We start from the raw sequence: 9,474 nt of genomic DNA on the forward strand, positions 1-9,474 counted from the left end.
CTGTTGGTGACAGTCGATGGCAGGCTGGTGGCTGTGACTTCATGGTCCTTGTGGTGTCCCGCCCGTCCCCACATTGCTCCCCCCATCCCCACACTGCTCCCCCTGTCCCCACACTGCATCCCCCGACACCACACTGCAGGCTCAGCACACCCGTCCCCAGCCCCTCACCGCTGTCCCGGTAATGACCCCCCAGTAACGGGAAGCTGGGCATTGTCCAAAACACCAACTTTTCCACATCTTTATTTCTGGGGAAGGCGCAGCATTAGCATTACTTGAGGTAATGGAGGTGGCTGGGCACAGCCTGGGGGCCAAGCACAGCCCGGGACGGGGACGACGATGTCCTCCCAGTGCCCAGGACGGGGACGATGTCATCCCGGTGCTCCCAGTGCCCAGGATGGGGACGATGTCCTCCCGGTGCTCCCAGTGCTCGCACAGCCCCGACGCTGCAGGTCTCTCCCCATGGGATACCTGGGGCCGCGGGCCCCCCGGTGCCGCGATGCCACCACCGCGTGGCCGTCACCACATGTGGCGGTAGGGGAAGGCCACCTCCACGCACAGCACCACCAGCTCCTCGGAGCAGTTGTGCCGCTGCCCCGCCAGCAGCTTGCCCTCGCCCAGCGGGGCCGCCAAGCCCTCCCCGGGGCCGGAGCTTCGCCATCCCTGGCAGTCCCGCCTGCGGGCTTGGCTGCCCCGGGCCGTGGATCCGTGCCATGCCAGCCTGCGAGGCCTGCGGGTGGGCACGGAGGTGACAGGGGCACCCGGCGAGCCCTCCGTGTCCTCCCACCCTTCGCACCGGAGCCAGGGGTGGGGGCACGCACCACAGGCCCAGCCCTGGTTTGTGGTGTGGGTGTGTGGGTTTGGGGGTGTCCTTCTGGCGCCCACCCCGCCGCCGGACTCACCAGAGGGCATCGGTCAGGACGTTGCGGCCGTTGAAGCTGTAGATGGGGCCCCGTGGGGCCGCTCCGGCCGGGCCCTCAAAGAGGGAGCTCCAGGACCTGGCCAGCAGCTGGCCCTGAGGACACAGTTGGTGGCACTCAGCTGGGGGCATGGGTCTGGGGGGGGCCCTCTTGGCACCCCGTGTGTGCTGCCTGAAGCCCCCCGTCCCCACTACACGTTGGTGACAAATTGCTTTTGGCTCCTCTCAGCTTCCCAAAGACCCAAGTGCGGTGGCGGTGACGCAGCAGCCCCAGCGTGGGACTGTCCCTGAGCCCCCCCGGACCCTCCCCAGAATCCTGCTGCCACCCCTGGTCGGGGCACGAGGTGGTCTCCCACCACTTTGAATATTTTTCCCCCGTCTGACGAGTGACAGGAGGAAAACCCTCCACGAGCCCGTGCCCCCCGGGGGGACGCCCTGACCGATGTCCCCTGCACCGCCGCAGGGTGGGGGGGCGCCCCGTGGGGACGGGGACACCTGCCTTCAGGTTGACCACGGGGAGGGCCCTGTCCGTCCTCTTGACGATGGAGGCCAGGTCCTGCGTGGGAGCCGAGAGGAAAGCCCGGAAAGTGCCGTAGAGCCGAGCCTCCTGCGACTGCCGGTAGCACTGCAGGTCGGCGCCGCGGATGCCGCTCATGTCCCCGGAGAGGGGCACGTTCAGGGCCACCAGGCGGAGCTGGGGACACAGGGGGTGGCGGGGAGATGGGGGCATGGGGGGGACGGGGGCTCTGGGGGCACGTCCCGTGGTCCCATTACCCCCAGTGCACTGCAGCCCCTGGGTCTCCTCTCCCCGTCCCAGGGAGGGTGCAGACCCACGGACATGGGGGGGTCCCCGGGCACTGCTGTAACCCCCCCCATGGCCGAGCAGCCCCCCTGTGGGGCAGCGCTTACAGAAGGCATCCTGGGGGCGACGGTTGTCGGCAGGATCCTGGGCAGCCCCGGTCCCTCCTCCTTCAGGACCTGCGATAACGGGACTCGGGGCAGCCTGGGGACACTGACCCCGGTGCCAAGGGTGCAGCCCCCTCCCCATCCATCCCGGTGCCCACCCCGGGGGCTGCCTGTGCCGTCTCCGTGGCACGGCCTTCCCCCTGTCACCGGGGTCGGGCCCAGCAGCACTTACCAGCGAGTCCGTCTGGGCTCCCGCGGGGGGCTCCGTGTTGGGACCCCGCGTCTGTACCCGCTTCGCCTCCTGGATTGAGAAGGGGGAACAGTCCCAGGGGATTTGTACCCCCGCCATGGCAAGCCGAGAAGGGCTCCAGCCCTGGTACTCACCTGGTACTGCGGCGTGGAGGCAGAGGGGTCGTCACCAGCAAAGAGCGACTCCGAGTCCTCCAGCTGCTCCACAAGAAGGACTGGTTATGGGGGAACCATCTCGCTCCTTCCCCAGGAGCCAAATCCATCCCAGAGCTGGCTGCCGGGGCTGGAACCTGCCCCCCTCCCTGCCCACCCCCCCGTGCACCGTACCAGGAGCCTGCTCCAGCCCCTGGGGGTGCGCAGGAAGGCGCTGCTCCCTTCTCGCACGTAGACCAGGCTCCCCTCGGGGACGGCGCTGCCCGACTTCAGCATCAGCTCCTTGGACCTGAAGACCCACGTCTGGCGCTGCGAAGGGACGGAGAGGTTCGCGGCCGAGCTGCCACCCGTGGGGCCGCCCTGACCCCACGCCGCGGGCACAGCCCAGCACGCACCCGGAGGTCAGCACGGGGCTCCGGTGGCTCCGTCCGAGAGGCGTCAGCATCTGGAGAAGCCGGGGAGGATTTGGGGTCACAAAGCACGCCGGCACCATGGGGACATGGTGTCGGTGGGGTTGGGGACGCCGGGACAGCCCCACAGCCCTGGGTGCGCCATGCGGGGAATGCACCCAGGCAGGGACGCGAGGCCTCCCAAAGGTGTTCCCAAGGAGGCTGGAACCCACCCGAAACACCTAAAAAAGTCCCTTACCTGCTGCCCAGCCTGCGTCGGCTGCTGCCTGCGGGTGCAAATGGGGACGTTACTGCTGCCTGGGGACATTGAGGCGGTGACAGTGCCCCGGGAGGGGATGGGGACAGTGATGCCACGCTTACCGGCTCCTTGCAGGGCGGCTGGGCGCGGATGGGGTACACCCTCTGGAAGCAAAGACAGGCTGAGGCGCAGGGAGCCCCCGGCTCTGTGCACGCTCACGTGCGTGTGCGCTGCAGCACGGCCGCGTGCGCTGCCCCTGCTGCGCCTTACGTTGAGGTAGAGGAGACCCGGAGCTCCGGGGGGACCGGGCGGGCCGGGGGGGCCAGGGTTCCCAGGGGGACCTCGAGGACCCTGTGGTGACGAGCAGTGCGGAGATGGGGCTGGGGTGTTTCGGGGCTGCCTTTTGGGGGGCAGCTGCAAGACACCCCCATCGCGCAGGCGCGGTCTCTCACGTGGGGAATGATTGCTCCATAAACCTCCGTCTCCTCTTTGCTGTGCTGTAAAAAAGAGAGAGAAGATTGAGGCCGGTCTCCATCTGCCCCCTCTCCGTCCCAGCCACGAGCCCCGTGGGGCAGCCGGGGTGGTGAGGGTCACGCCGCCACCTGGGCTCGGCCCCCCACGGCTGGGCTGGGGTCCCTGAGCCCCGCGAGCCCCCCAGGACTCACCGTTTGGTACCCACTGATGGGCACCCAGGAGCTGGACTGGCTGCCGGTGCCGGGGAAGGGGAGGTGGCCCGGTTTGCACCCGTGTTCCCCGTAGCAGCACCCCTGGGTGGGCAGAGAGAGGGGCAGGGTTAGAGCCTGTGCGGGGTGCAGGGGCAGGGGGCGTGCATGGGTGTGTGCTGGTGCGCACTGGTGTGTGCTGGTGAGCGCTGTGCATCTGGATGCGACACGGGGCGGTGTGACTTGCTGCCCCCACCATGTCCCAGCCCGGTGTGGGGGCTCTGACCGGTCCCTCTGGCCGTGCCAGCGTGGGGAGGCGAAGGCTGGCTCTGCCCTGCCATGGGGGGGATGTGGGGCAGTGCACAGGGTTCCCTCTTGGGGCATGAAGGAAGCCCCCCCCCCAGCTCCCCCTTTGCAGCCCTCCCCCGGTACAAACCCGCTCTCCTGGGTCGCCCTTTTCACCCTGGAAGAAAGCAGAGCGGTCCCGTGAGCTCCAGGGGCAATCCCAGCCCCTGAAGCCCCCCCAAACCCTCACTGCCCCATTCCCCACCTCACCTTGGGGCCCGGCGGCCCGGCAGATCCGTGGTGCCCTCCGTGGCGTGACTCGCACTGGCAGGAGGGGATGTGCTGGGGTGAGCACCGGGGCTCAGCACCACCCCAAGCACCCCCAGCCCTCGGGTCCTACTCACCCTGTAGTCCCCCGGTGGCCCCGGTGGCCCCATGGGACCGGGCATGCCCGGGGAGCCCGTCTCTCCCGTCCGGCCGGGGCTCCCCGGCATGCCCGGCAGCCCGTGCTCACCCTTCTCACCCTGCCGGGACACAGCACGTGGGGAGGTGACGGAGGGGCTCACGGCACCCCGGACCCCGCAGAGGCAGGGTGTGGGGCTTGGGGCAGCCCCCTGCTCCATCCCTGGGGTCCGTGGGTGGAAGAAGTGGGACCCCCTTACCTTTAATCCGGGGAATCCTGGCTCCCCTCGGAGCCCTGGTTTGCCAGGGAGCGCCGCAGGTCCTGGGGAGCCGGGGGGTCCCTCGTGCCCGGGGACCCCGGGGGGTCCTTGTGGGCCTGGGAGTCCCGGTGCCCCCGGGGGTCCATCGGGCCCAGCCGAGCCTGGGGACCCCGGAGCTCCTTCGGCCCCTGGAAATCCCGGTGGTCCCACAGCCCCCGGAGGGCCAGGGGGGCCCGGCTGCCCCTCCCGCCCGGGGAGCCCCGGGGAGCCTTCGTGGCCTGGGTAGCCAGGGGGGCCGGGTGGGCCGGGCAGCCCCGGGGGGCCTGGGGGGCCTGGGTTCCCTGCAGGGCTGGATGCTCCCAGCTGCTTGATGGTTTGGAGGGAGAGAGGAGAGAGCAGGGGGCGGTCAATGTGTGACGTCCCCTGGTCCCCCCCCCAGTGTCCCGTTCCTGCGGGTCCAACTGGGGACAGACCCCACGGCCAGTGCCGGCATCGCCCCCCGTGCCCCCCACCCCAGCACCCCCTGTCCCAGCCCTCACCTCATTCTCTGATCCCTTGGGGAGGGCAGCGGAGGCAGGAGGGCTCCTGGCTGCCCAAGCACCTGGTGGTCCCGGTGGCCCCGGTGGTCCCGGAGGACCAGGGGGGCCCCGGGGCCCCTGGTGACCTGGCTGCCCTGGGCTGCCCGTCTTCCCTCTCTCCCCAGAAAGCCCCGGCTGGCCTCTGTCTCCTGGGGACCCCCGGTCACCTTTCTCTCCCTGTCGGGAGAAAATTAGAGCCTGGATCCCGTGCCCACCCCTTGCCAAGGAGCAGCTGAACTGTCCCCGTGATGCAGACCCCAAAGCAAGAATGCAAACCCAGAGTAGGGATGGTTTTGCACAGCCAGAGGAGCCGCAGGGTCTCTCCCGGTGGGTCCCCGAGCCCCCCCTGCATCCCCCCAGGAGCCCCCCACGCTGGGTACCTTCGGGCCAGGAGGGCCAGGGCGCACGGGGCAGACGCAGCTGGAGCCGTTGTGAATCTGGAGGGGGGGGGGTGAGCCGTGAGCTGCGGGGCTGGGGGGGGCCGGGGAAGGGGCACGGACACCCTGCACCCCCCTCTCACCTGGAGAGCTGTGTCCATTTTGGGGGCCGGGGGCACCTGCGGGGGCAGCCCCTTCGCTGTGCTCTGTGTAGAGAGGGGGGACTGAGCGTGAGACCCCCGCAGCCCCATCCCCGTCCTGCCCACCCAGTGCCCGTCCCCAGCTGCTCCTCGCAGCCCCCCCCCAATTCAGGACCCCCCCCCCCACACACCTTGATCTGCAGGAACTCCTCTTCCTCCGCGCTCCCCTCGAAGATCCGCGGGGCGGCCGTGGGGCGGTTGTGCTAGGGCAGACGGAGAGAGCTCAGAAAGGGGATTTTGGGGTGGGGGGGGACACGGGGGGTCCTGGCCCCTGCGAGCCATGCTGGGGGGCACCAGGAGCTGCTGCAGCTGCTCTCCAAGGGGCCGAGGAGGAAGGAGGCTGAGCAGGAGGCGCTGCCCTGCCCGGGCTGTTGTGGCTGAGCCCGGCCGGGTGCAGATAAGGGGAAGGTCACGGAGAGCAGCTGGGGAGATCTGGAAGGGGCCGGGGGCGGGGGGGGTCGGGGTGCTGCTCCTGGCCGCGTGCCACCCGGGGACAGGCACCTGGGCTCGTGCACGCGATGGGGCATGGCCCGGACCCTTGGCTGCGCCCCTGGAGGGGGGCTCCCGTCTCCTGGAGCCCGCCGCCAGCGGGGGCTTGCTCAGCAGCACCTTCCTCGTGGGCTCCACCTCGCCAGCGTCTCCATCTGCGGGACCAAAGGGTGAGGGTGCTGGGCTGGACCGGGACCAGGGGTGGCCACCGCTGTGCCCCTGAGCTGTCCTCTCCTCGCCGGGGTGCCGGAGCTCGGGGGTGCCGTGCCCCCGCCCTGCCATACCTACCTTCCTCCCCGTCCAGGGTGGGCAGCGTGGGGGCCGTGGGGCTGGTGCCTGGCTCCGGGGTGGTGTCCTCGGAGCCCAGGGGGTAAAACCACTGGGCTGTGCCGGGGGGCAGGCGCCCGGCCAGCACCCAGAGGATGCAGAGGGTGTGGAGGAGGTTCTGGGGGTCCCCGGACCCCATGCTGCTGCCTCAGGGTGCCAAGGACGGGGGGGCCTGGCTCATGCCGTTCGCCCACGCCGTCTGCTCCTGCGGCCCCGACGCGGCCCCCGCTGTTATCACGGCGGCCCCCGACACGCCCCCTCGCCCGCCCCGGCACCCGCACCCCACGGGCCGCATCCGGCACGGGGCTGAGCGCTCACAGCCGAGCCACCGTGTGCCCCGGCCAGGGACGGGGGGGGCAGGCAGAGGAACCCTAGGGAAGGGAGCCAGGGCTGGGCTGGTGGAGGGAGCCGCTGACGCCAGGGAAGAGGGAGCTGGGGGAGGAGATGCTGCCTGGAAATTGGGAGTAAAAACCACTACGAGTGTGGGAAAGGGCTGGCTGGGAGCAGGGGGCACTGAATGCGGCGGGGAGCAGCTGGGTGCTCCATGGGGTCTGGGTGCTCCAGGGAGTCTGGGTGCTCCATGGGGTCTGGGTGCTCCATGGGGTCTGCCCGGCCATGGGTGCCTGGCTCTGAGATGTGCTGAGCCGTGGGGAGGGGGCTGCGAGAGCGCGGAGAGCACGAGGGAGGCATTGGGGTCTGGTAGGGTGGGCGGCTGCAGCACCCCAACGTGGGTGCGTGTGGTCCCCAGCCCCCCTGCTCCAGCTTGGGCTGGGGGCTGCAGCCCCTGAGCTCCCAGATCCCCGTCTGCCCTGGCACTGCTGGGACCTGCAGCCCCTCTGCAGGGCTGGGGTGACTCCGGAGCTGTTGGGGTGTCGCAGGGAGGCAGCAGCCAGCCGGCCCCCCCCAGCCCCAGGAACCCCAAAGACCCCGAGTCTGGGAGCCCAAAGAGCCCCAGACCTGGGAGCACGGGGGCTTCCCATCACCCGCAGGTGAGCGGGGCTGCGCTGAGCATCTCGGGGTGGGGGCAGCGTGGCAGTGGGGTGCAGCCCCCTCTCCATCTCACAGGATTGTGCTGGGCTGGGGGACGTGGAGGACCCGCGCCCAGCCAGAGCATGGGGACAGCCCCCGGGGCTGCACGGCGAGCACGTCCCCGTCCCCCGCCGGCGCTCTGCCTGCTCCCTCCGGCCCCGCAGACACAACAGCCTCCCCGGCGGGCGCTCAGCGCTGCCAAGGCCTGATAAGGTGCCGCGGCCCCAGCGGGGCTGGGCACCTGTTTGGGTTTGGCCCTGGCTTGGACACCGTGTCAAGGCTGGCGCCTCTGCCCCGTGTCACGGCCACGCGTGGCTGTGCCAGGCAGGGCAGGGGGGCTCGGGGGCAGCGCCGGGTGCCGATGCTCTGCAGGGTCCCCGCTTTGGGGAGGGGGAGAAGGGGGCTGGGGGGTGAGGGTGGGGGACACGGCCCCTGCCTGCGTCCTGCCCGCAGCAGCCCCAGCCCCCAGGCTCAGCACTGCCTGGCTCTCCCTCACGGGGCAGAGAAGATGCTCCTGCTCACGGCCAGCGGGGCTTTGCTGGCACCGAAGCCCCAAAATTCGGGTGTGCTCAGCCGTGAGACGAGCGTGGGGTTCTCAGCGCTACAGGCTGGCTCTGCTCCTCTCGCGGGGGCTGCGATGGGCTCAGCCCTTCCCGAGCGTGGCCAGGCTGCGGGCACGGCGCGGGGGTGTCTTTTGTCCCCTTGCTGCTCCCCACCTTCCGCCTCGCTGTCCCCTTACTGAGGGCAAATGAGACAGATTACACTGATGGCGTGCACAGGGTCCTGTGCCTGCTGCTGCTCCTCTGAGCTACACCAAAGTGGCACAAGGGGGGCCGGGGGGGCATGGGGCCGCATTACGCCCCTCATGCCTCCCTCTGATGCCCACAGCAGCCCAGCTCAGCCCTGCGGTGAAGCCTCAGCTGATGTCCAAGTGGTTAATTACCATTAATTGCCTCAAAGGTGGCGCGGAGCAGTCCCAAACCCGCTGGCTCGCCCTGCTCAGGCTGGGTGTCAGGGAAAGGTTCTGCACCCAGGGGTGGCCGGGCACTGGGACGGGCTCCCCAGGGACACCGAGCCTGCTGGTCGCATATAGGGTCTGATTTGGGGGTGGCCCTGTGCAGGGCCAGGAGCTGGACCCAGTGATCCCTGAGGGTCCCTTCCCACTCGGGACGTCCCGTGGTTCTCCAAGCCCATGTCCCAGGCTGCTGCTGCCCATGGTCCGAGGTGCCACCGCTCCGCTGTGCAGCCCACCGCAGGGCTCCGGGGCTGCAGGGGGGGGGGGGGCCGGGGGAGGCAGGGGCAGAGCAGCCCCCGGGGGCTCGGTCCCTTCCCTCCGGGCACAATCCCCATCCTCGGGGCTCGCCGCCCGTTTTCCTCCCGCTTTCCTCCGCTAGGTGCCGGCACCTTGCAACTTATCGGCCCCGGTGCGGTGCCTGCGCGGGGATCGGGCCCGGAGGGGTGCAGGGGGGTGGGGGTGCAGGGGGGGATGTGGGGCGCTGGGGAGCCGGGACAGCCTCCGAGCATCCCGGGGCTCTGCCGGCCGCCTTCGGGTCTCTGCGCTTGGGGCTGGGATGGTCCCAGCCTGAGGGCCGTGGGGTGTGGAGTGGGGCAGGGCTCGCCCCACACTGGGACCTTGGCTCCGGATGCAGCCCCCTGCGGTGCAGCTGCTGCCCTGCAGGATGCCCCCATCCCATCCCATCGCTATCCCATCGCTATCCCATCGCTATCCCATCCCCATCCCCATCCCCATCCCCATCCCCATCCCCATCCCCATCCCGTCCTGTCCCATCCCATCCCCATCCCCATCCCCATCCCATCCCATCCCATCCCCATCCCCTCCCGTCCCGTCCCATCCCATCCCATCCCATCCCATCCCATCCCATCCCATCCCAACTCATCCCCATCCCATCCCCATCCCCATCCCCATCCCTACCCCTATCCCTATCCCTATCCCCATCCCCATCCCCATCCCCACCCCTATCCCTATCCCTAT

At 70.1% G+C, this 9,474-nt stretch overlaps 1 protein-coding gene across 2 annotated transcripts; it reads right to left on the reverse strand.

The window, feature by feature from the left end:
* Positions 1 to 208: 208 nt before the first annotated feature.
* Positions 209 to 7,589, reverse strand: LOC308181466 (uncharacterized protein). Of its 2 annotated transcripts, none has more exons than XM_080564787.1 (23): positions 6,414 to 7,589; positions 6,138 to 6,280; positions 5,768 to 5,839; positions 5,580 to 5,642; positions 5,440 to 5,496; positions 5,021 to 5,236; positions 4,482 to 4,847; positions 4,224 to 4,343; positions 4,090 to 4,143; positions 3,971 to 3,997; positions 3,538 to 3,639; positions 3,325 to 3,369; positions 3,143 to 3,223; positions 2,995 to 3,036; positions 2,873 to 2,900; positions 2,620 to 2,669; positions 2,399 to 2,533; positions 2,207 to 2,269; positions 2,055 to 2,123; positions 1,826 to 1,894; positions 1,416 to 1,610; positions 900 to 1,012; positions 209 to 727 (listed from the first exon to the last, which is right to left on the reverse strand). In XM_080564787.1, the coding sequence occupies exons 1-23, from the start codon at positions 6,589 to 6,591 to the stop codon at positions 517 to 519; spliced, it is 2,499 nt and encodes an 832-aa protein (XP_080420913.1). In that variant the 5' UTR covers positions 6,592 to 7,589; the 3' UTR covers positions 209 to 516. The 2 variants fall into 2 exon arrangements, with proteins under 2 accessions (XP_080420913.1, XP_080420914.1); XM_080564788.1 differs by having other exon boundaries at positions 4,482 to 4,844; positions 6,414 to 7,471.
* Positions 7,590 to 9,474: the final 1,885 nt, after the last annotated feature.

Source organism: Anser brachyrhynchus, assembly GCF_964034855.1.
Source record: "Anser brachyrhynchus genome assembly, chromosome: 22".
Taxonomy (NCBI): domain Eukaryota; kingdom Metazoa; phylum Chordata; class Aves; order Anseriformes; family Anatidae; genus Anser; species Anser brachyrhynchus.

Coding starts and splice junctions, on each gene's coding strand:
- LOC308181466 (XM_080564787.1), bottom strand. CDS start 6,591: ATGGGGTCCGGGGACCCCCAGAACCTCCTCCACACCCTCTGCATCCTC. Junction 4,344..4,481: donor CAGGATTCCCCGGATTAAAG/GTAAGGGGGTCC, acceptor GTGTCCCGGCAG/GGTGAGAAGGGTGAGCACGG. Junction 728..899: donor GTCCTGACCGATGCCCTCTG/GTGAGTCCGGCG, acceptor GCCCACCCGCAG/GCCTCGCAGGCTGGCATGGC.